Below are 8,669 nucleotides of genomic sequence, written 5' to 3'. Positions count from 1 at the left end.
ACTAAGGTGGTTGTCATTGTAAGGAGTTGAGCTTTTCTTGCCCCCCAGTCCGGATTGCGGTGAGTTCGGCGAATCAGGACTAAGGTGGTTTTCTTTAGAAGGAGTTGAGCTTTTCTTGCTCTCAGTCCGGATTGAGTAGAGTGGTGTAGTCCGGACTTGGAGGTTGAAACGGTTTTGGGGATTTTTCCCCCCAATGATTTGAATTATTACAGCTATAAGAATTGTGGATTGGAGCGCCTCATCATTAACTGTGTTAATTACTTTTTTGATGGACGCTCCTGATTTTGCCATATGGCATTGGCTGTTGGGATTTCACCGTGCCTATAAAAGGCACTCCTCCCCTCCTACTTCTTTTTTACTTTCTCTTCTTTGCTTCTCTCGCTTTTTCTTCGTGTTTTCTTTTTTTCTTGTCGTCATCGCTGTTTGGTCAGGAGAGTTCTTGGAGGTTCTTTGTTTTAGCTTGGTCATCCCAAACCGCTCCTTAATCTCTATCTTGTAAGCTTTCCTTTCGCTTCTTTGCACTTTTGCTCCGGAGTCTTGATTTTCTCTGAACTGTAATTTGGTTTTGTCTTGAGACTTTTTATATCTTTGTAATGTTCGTACTTGCTCCGGGCTTGTTTAGTCTGGCTAATATTTGAATATTTGGTTTTTCTTTGCTGTTATTTTGCTTTGTTATTTTTGGTTGTTTTTGCTTTAGAAAATTTTTCCAAGTAAAAATTGTTGTACTAGTTATGACTAATAGCTTGTCCGGACTAGTGGTTAGCTTCTTCACTTGGAAAATTAATTCCGAGTAATGGTTGCACTAGTCATGACTAATTGCTTATCCGGACTAGTAAGTAAAAATGGTTGCTCTGATCCTGACTAATAACTTGTTCGGGTTAGTGGTTGCTTTTTAGGTGGAAAATTAATTCTAAGTAAAAATGCGTGCACTAGTCCTGACTAATTTCTTGTCTGGACTAGTGGTGGCTTTTAGTTAGAAAATTCATTCTAAGTAAAAATGGTTGCTCTAGTCCTGACTAGTAGACAGTCCGGATTAGTGGTGGCTTTTAGTTAGAAAATTAATTTTAAGTAAAAATGGTTGCTCTAGTCCTGACTAGTAGATAGTCCGGATTAGTGGCGGCTTTTAGTTAGAAAATTAATTCTAAGTAAAAATGGTTGCTCTAGTCCTGACTAATAGCTTGTCCAGACTAGTGGTGACTTTTAGTTAGAAAATTAATTTTCAGTAAAAATGGTTGTTCTAGTCCTGACGAATAGCTTGTCCGGACTAGTGGTGGCTTTTAGTTAGAAAATTAATTCTAAGTAAAAATGGTTGCTCTAGTCCTGACTAGGCTTTTAGTTATTAAATTAATTCTAAGTAAAAATGGTTGCTCTAGTCCTGACTAATAGCTTGTCCGGACTAGTGGTGGATTTAGAAAATAATTCTAAGTAAAAATGGTTGCTCTAGTCCTGACTAATAGCTTGTCCGGACTAGTGGCGGCTTTTTAGTTAGAAAATTAATTCTAAGTAAAAATGGTTGCTCTAGTCCTGACTAATAGCTTGTCCGGACTAGTGGTGTATTTAGAAAATAATTCTAAGTAAAAATGGTTGCTCTAGTCCTGACTAATAGCTTGTCTGGACTAGTGGTGACTTTTTAGTTAGAAAATTAATTCTAAGTAAAAATGGTTTCTCTAGTCCTGACTAATAGCTTGTCTGGACTAGTAAGTAAAAATGGTTGCTCTAATCCTGACTAATAACTTGTCCGGACTAGTGGTTGCTTTTTAGGTGGAAAATTAATTCTAAGTAAAAATGTGTGCACTAGTCCTGACTAATTTCTTGTCCGGACTAGTGGTGGCTTTTAGTTAGAAAATTCATATTAAGTAAAAATGGTTGCTCTAGTCCTGACTAGTAGATAGTTCGGATTAGTGGTGGATTTTAGTTAGAAAATTAATTCTAAGTAAAAATGGTTACTCTAGTCATGACACTACAAGAAAAACTGCATCAGACAACACCACTTAGACAACAGTTTGAAAAAAAACTATTGTCCCAAAATAACAGAGAGTGGTTTTTTTATCCTGCAATAACCATTGTCTAATCCTAGTTTCATACAACGGTTTTATGAACCGTTGTAAAAAAAATCACAAAAAAGTGGAGTTTACACAACAGTTTTTTAAAACTATTGTCTTGATATGCTTCACACAACGGAATGAGTAACCGTTGTAAAATGTTAGATAACGGTTTTTTAAATCTGTTGTTAATCCAACTCTATAACAACGGTTTAAAAAGCCGTTGTCTTGTAAATATAAAAAGACAACAGTTTATAAAGCTGTTGTCTAAGCGATCCCGAGACAACAGTTAATTTATAAGTCTTTCTGCTGGACATTTCCCTTTCAGACAAGTGTTTATGAAAAGCCCGGTCTTATCGTACATCAAACAACGGTTCTTAAATAAGGTTCAGACGATAGTTCTAACAAGACAATAACCGTCGTCTATTTATAGGAAAACGTGGCACCACCTGATTGGTGGAAAATATTTTACCTGGATCGCTTAGTTGACAATATCTCACCCATTGATTGACTTCACCTAGATCACTTAGTTGGCACAATAAAAACCCTTGATTTTCTGAAGGTGTCACACAACGGTTTTTTTAAAAAACTTTTGTGTGATGTCAAATTCTTAGATTTTAAAAAAATATTTTTTAAAATTATGTTTTTGACGATCCAACCGTACGGATGTTAAAGTATATATATTTTAGTCATATTAAAAAATTTAAAAAAAATCAAACTAATATTGAATGACTTTATAAGGAAGATTCGGTAAAAGTACTACTACCCCAAACGAGATTCTTTCCCGAATAACAAAATAATTTATTAAAATTATGTTTTAGACTATCCAACCGTACGGATGTTAAATTATATTGATTTTAGTGAGGTGAAAAAATTATTAAAGAAAATAAAACTTTTCTTGCATGATTTTATAAGGAAAATCCGGTAAAAATACTATTCCCTATAATGAGATTCGTTCCCGATCAATAAAATAATTTTTTTAAATAATTTTTTGAATGATCCAACCATACGGATGTTAAAGTATATAAATTTTAGCCATATGAAAAAATTATAAAAAAAATAAACTTGTATTGAATGATTTTATAAGGAAAAATCAGTAAAAGTACTACTACCCTAAACGATATTCTTTCCGAATAACAAAATTATTTTTAAAATTATTTTTTAGACGATCTAACTGTATGGATATTAAAATATATAGATTTTACTCATATGAAAAAATTATAAAAAAAAATCAAACTTATCTTGCATGACTTTATAAGGAAATTTCATTAGAAGTACTATTAACCTCAACGAGAATAACAAAAATATTTTTTGATTATTTTTTAGACGATCCAAACGTACGGATGTCAAAGTATATAGATTTTAGTCATATAAAAAAATTATAAAAAAAATTAAACTTATCTTGCATGACTTTATAAGGAAAATTCGGTAAAAGTACTATTACCCTCAATGAGATTCTTCCCCGAATAACAAATTTATTTTTTTTAATTTTTTTTAGACGATCCAACCGTACGGATGTTAAGGTATATAGATTTTAGTCATATGAAAAAATTATATAAAAAAATTAAACTTATCTTGCATGACTTTATAAGAAAAATTCGGTAAAATGACTATTCCCTATAATGAGATTCTTTCCCGATCAACAAAATATTTTTTTAATAATTTTTTAAACGATCCAATCGTACGGATGTCAAAGTATATAGATTTTAGTCATATGAAAAAATTATATTAAAAAATTAAACTTATCTTGAATGATTTTATAAGGAAAATTCAATAAAATGACTAATATTTACATGAGTCTCATTTACGATTGTCTGAAAATTAATCAAACAACGGATTTACGACGTAATCCGTCGTTTGATTACAGACAACAGTTTATTCTCACTTAACCGTTGAAGAACGGAAAATCATACAACGTCTTATAAATCATTTGTTCTAAACTGTTGTAGAAATACTACAAGTACAACGGTTTTGTATTATTTTTATGAAACCATTGTCTATTACAAATTAGTTTTAACGCAATTTAAGACCTATTATTTCAAAACTAATGAACTTTAACAAATGTTTCTATAAATATTTATCTTTAAGTATGTTAAAAGTAATTAAAAAATATATGAATGAAAATTTATTTTTAGGACAAATGTCAATATAATTGCAAGAGATGCTACGTTACACTTGCAGAACAAGATTAGAAAAATCTGCTAAAAGCATAACCCCAAAAACGATATTCATTCCTAATAAACTTTTTAATTTGAATCAAAATATCAAATTAGTTGTTTAATATTTTTTTGAAATACAAATGATAGTTCTTAAGAAAATATTTTAGCCATGTGAAATATTTTTAAAATTTACAATTTTTTTATTTTACATTTATATGTATAAAGATGTTAGGATTATTCTTTTAACCTTTTTTTTCTTTCCCTCTTCCCAATTTTTCATTCCCCCCTTTGTCCAAATTTCATTTCCCCCCGATATGTTCCGGGTTTTGTTCCCATTTCCCCAATAATGTCTCTAAAAAATTCAAATTACACTTGCATGATGACATGAACTAAAAAATCTAATAAAAGTACTACCTTCTAACATGATATTTCTACCCGATTAACAAGATAATTTTTTTAAATCATTTTTTTCGACGATCCAACCATACGGATGTTAAAATATATTTATTCTAGTCATATGAAAAAAATATTTAAAAAAATTCAAATTACACTTGCATGACGGGAACTGAAAAATGTGTTAAAATTTATTTTTAAATATTATCTGGTTAATCGGGAACAAATCGAATTGTAAGGATGTTAAGATATTAGTTATTTAAAAATATTATCGAAAAATTTCAAATGAATCTTATTTAATTTCATAACAACAATGAAGTGAAAATTCTAGTTTCCAAATTTATTTATAAGTATATTACAAGTTTTACAAAAAAATTTATTAATTTTTAATATTCTAATTTGTTAGAAGGTAGTACTTTTATTCTATTCTCTCCCATTCAGACTAGCGCCTTATGTCCGGGTTGCTTTTTTCATTTTAAACATCAGGTATTAGTCACACTAAATCTGCCAATCTTTAAAGCACGAGACAGAGTATTCATGATTTAATATTATATCTAAGACATAGGAATATGTAATACTTCACCTGCAAAAATTAGCGATCCTTTGTCATATTGTTTCTCAGAAATTTCATATCACAGTAGAAATATGATTGTCAGACAAACTGAATGCCTTTTCATCAATACACAGTAATATACATAGTAATCTCATATCCCAGTAGAAATTTTCGATGAATTAGTCTAAACACACTACTGACATAATATGCACAATAATCTCAGGCTTCTTAAAACAATTATATTACTACATATTAAGATATAATTGTTTATGACTTAATATGTCATCTGAATTTACTTTATATTAAGATGACATATTAAGATAATGACTTCAGATGACATTCAGGAACTATTATATTACTTTGAAAATTTTTCCTCAAGCTGTCACTTTAATGACTGATGTTTTTAGCAATTACGTGATCCAGAAGGTATATATGTATATCTTTTCTTTGTAACTACCAACTGGTACAAATTTTTTTGTGTTCTTTCTACATACATAATTATACTTTCAATTGCAGATCTAGTATAATTCACACTACTATTGATTGTTTATTTGTCTAGTTCTTTGAGCATGGAATGCCAGAGAAGAACTACTGACACTTGTTTAACTTGTTACCTTTTCTGTTTTCCAGGAAATGGAAGCAACTGTTTTAAATGGCAATGGGATAGGGATGTGTCATATTATTGTCACAATTATTTTTTACGGTCAACCAAAGCAGGTATAATTTTTCATTCATAGTTTATATTTGGTGTATCTGTTTATATGACATTATAATGCATTGTAATGTGTCATTTGGTATCAGTTTATACTTATATTTGCTCCTGGAGTAGTAGCAAACTGACGAGGGTGTAAGCCGCCATAAATTTTAGCACCACTAATTATGTCGCTGCTATACATTCCAAACTCACTTGTGTCCACACTCCTACTACTTGTTTTCATCTCGTCACTACTAGTACTAGTAGGTACCTACTCAGGTACTAATGATGACTGCTAAATTATCAACTATGGTCTTTCACCTAATAAAATCACTTGCTTAATTTTTGTTATATTACATAGTAATGCATTATAATGTGTCATTACACGTGTCTCTGGAGAGCCACGATGAGTTTATACAGGTAGTGGATCCCAATGTTCTACAAAATTGCTCACAAGAATCCTTATCAGTTGTGATTTCAATTACCTGCAAATGCCTTGGCTTACATTCATGGTCGTATTAGTGTATAGCCATATAAGCATTGTGAGCCATTAATATAATCCTTTTATACACTTTATACTCTAATAATGTTTGTATTTACTACTACCGTATTAATTTATTTGCTTCATAAAGTTTCAAATATATTATATACTTTTAAGAGTTTTTATGCTTATATTGCTCATGGATTGCTAGATAAAAACCATTTAAGCTCTAAGTAGGTACCCTCTGTTATGAAACTATCTTTGGCATTTTTCATTCAGTTATTGAATTTGTTTTTTAACAAAAAAATATGGAGTCATTGAATGTGTTGTTCTTTTTTGCCTTCTATTTTTTCAGCATATGCCAGGCTACCCAGTTATTTTGCAGTGGGACGACTAATGCAACATATAGGAGTTGTCGGAAAATAATTGGATCAAGAGCAGGGTTAGAGTAGTTGACGTAGCATGAATAAATTGCTTTAAGCAGTTGAAAATAAAACTGTTGTATGTTGCTATTCCTACAAATAAAACTGTTGTATGTTGCTATTTCTACAAATGTTACAAATGAATAAAGATTTGTCTATATGGAATACACACAATATGAGTTTTACTGGAGCGTTGTAACATAAATTTCATACAATACTTTCTCTTTTAGCACACCATTGACTCTATTAATATAAGACAACACATCATTTTACAGAAAATGTTGTGAGAATGGAGAAAGGACAACACTTCATCTCACGGGAATTATTGACTAACACATCATCTTACAATATTATTTTATAACTACGCCGTTGTATGGAGTCATTTCAGACAATATATTTTGTTTTTAAAACTGTTGACTATAGGAAGGAAGGACAATATTTCGTCTTAGCGGAACCATTGTGTTAAACATATCAGACACGTGGTGTGCATCTAAGAAACGCATGAATAACACAATCTATCATAACACTCTGTTATAACAGAACTGTTGTGTATACCAACCTTCTAACAACGTTTTCTTGTATCTGCGTTGTTGTCTTGCAGTGAGACAGACAACGATTGGGTACCGTTGTTTGATATGCGCATCAGACGGCGCCTCAATACTCAACGGTATTGAGGGGTATCAGACAACGGTTAAAAACCGTTGTGTCACCCTATTTTTCTTGTAGTGTGACTAATAGCTTGTCCGGACTAGTGGTGGATTTTGATAAATATTTAAAGGGGAAATGCTTTTCATTAATCATTCATACAAAATATAAGGGGAAACAAATTGGTTGCTTGCCATATTGGCTACAAGATTTTTGGTTGCTCTATTTGTTCTCCTACTGGTAAAATTTTATTAGCCTTAGTCAATGCCAAGTATTTGGGACTTCTGAGCCATCCATGCTCAGGAGCTTGTAGGTTCCTGGCCTCAGGACTTCTTTGACTTTGTATGGTCCTTCCCATTTGGGCATTAGCTTTCCAGTGTTTGTGGGATCTAATGCTTCTATATCTCGAAGGACTAAGTCTCCAACTTGGAAGTTTTTGACTCTAGATTTCTTACTGAAGTGCTCTCTTGTTTTCTCCTTGTACTTTTCCATCATTTCTACAGCTTGATCCCGGACCTCATCAACTAGCTCCATATTTGTTCTAAATCCTTCTTCGTTTGCTTCCTGGTCAAAGTTTATTGCTCTGTGAGAAGGAGATCCCACTTCAATAGGGAGCATTGCTTCTATGCCATAAGCTAGTTTGAATGGAGTTTCTCCTGTGCCTGTTCTGGGGCTTGTCCTGTAGGACCAAAGTACGCTTGGTAGTTCTTCTGGCCATTTGCTTTTGCTTTCTTTGAGTCTTTTTTCAATTCCTCGGAGCAGGATTCTGTTGGTTACTTCTACTTGTCCATTTCCTTGGGGATATGCCACTGATGATTATTTTGTGCTTGATCCCGCGCTCCTGGAGGTAGGACTCGAACTCTGATCCGATGAATTGGGGTCCATTGTCTGATACTAGGACTCGTGGTATCCCGAACCTCATCAAAATGTTGTCCATAAACTTTATGCAGTCTTGTTGATTGATTGTCCTCATTTTTTTCGCCTCGACCCATTTTGTCATGTAATCAATAGAGACTAAGAGTTATTTGAGGTCTCCTTTGGCCCGGGGGAAGGGTCTCATTATGTCAATACCCCAAACAGCAAAGGGGATAGGTGACAGGACTGAGGATGGTAGGACTGGGCTGATCCGGGACACATTGCTGAAAAGCTGACATTCCTTGCACTTCTTGACGAACTCTATTGCATCCTGGTGAATAGTTGGCCAGTAGTAACCTTGTCTTATGATCTTATAAGCTAGGGCATTTGCAGATATGTGGTCTCCACATATCCCTTCATGCACT

At 32.6% G+C, this 8,669-nt stretch overlaps 1 protein-coding gene across 1 annotated transcript; it reads right to left on the bottom strand.

The window, feature by feature from the left end:
* Positions 1 to 7,650: 7,650 nt before the first annotated feature.
* On the bottom strand, positions 7,651 to 8,007 carry LOC141713940 (uncharacterized). Its single transcript, XM_074517499.1, has one exon. The coding sequence runs from the start codon at positions 8,005 to 8,007 to the stop codon at positions 7,651 to 7,653; it is 357 nt and encodes a 118-aa protein (XP_074373600.1).
* Positions 8,008 to 8,669: the final 662 nt, after the last annotated feature.

The sequence above is a fragment of the Apium graveolens genome, chromosome 1 (assembly GCF_009905375.1).
Source record: "Apium graveolens cultivar Ventura chromosome 1, ASM990537v1, whole genome shotgun sequence".
NCBI classification, from domain to species: domain Eukaryota; kingdom Viridiplantae; phylum Streptophyta; class Magnoliopsida; order Apiales; family Apiaceae; genus Apium; species Apium graveolens.
The sequence above is the reverse complement of the archived record's forward strand: the minus strand, read 5'-3'. Positions and strand labels throughout refer to the sequence as shown.

Bases quoted from the DNA above. Each gene is read 5' to 3' on its own strand.
- LOC141713940 (XM_074517499.1), bottom strand. From the start codon at position 8,007: ATGCTCCCTATTGAAGTGGGATCTCCTTCTCACAGAGCAATAAACTTT.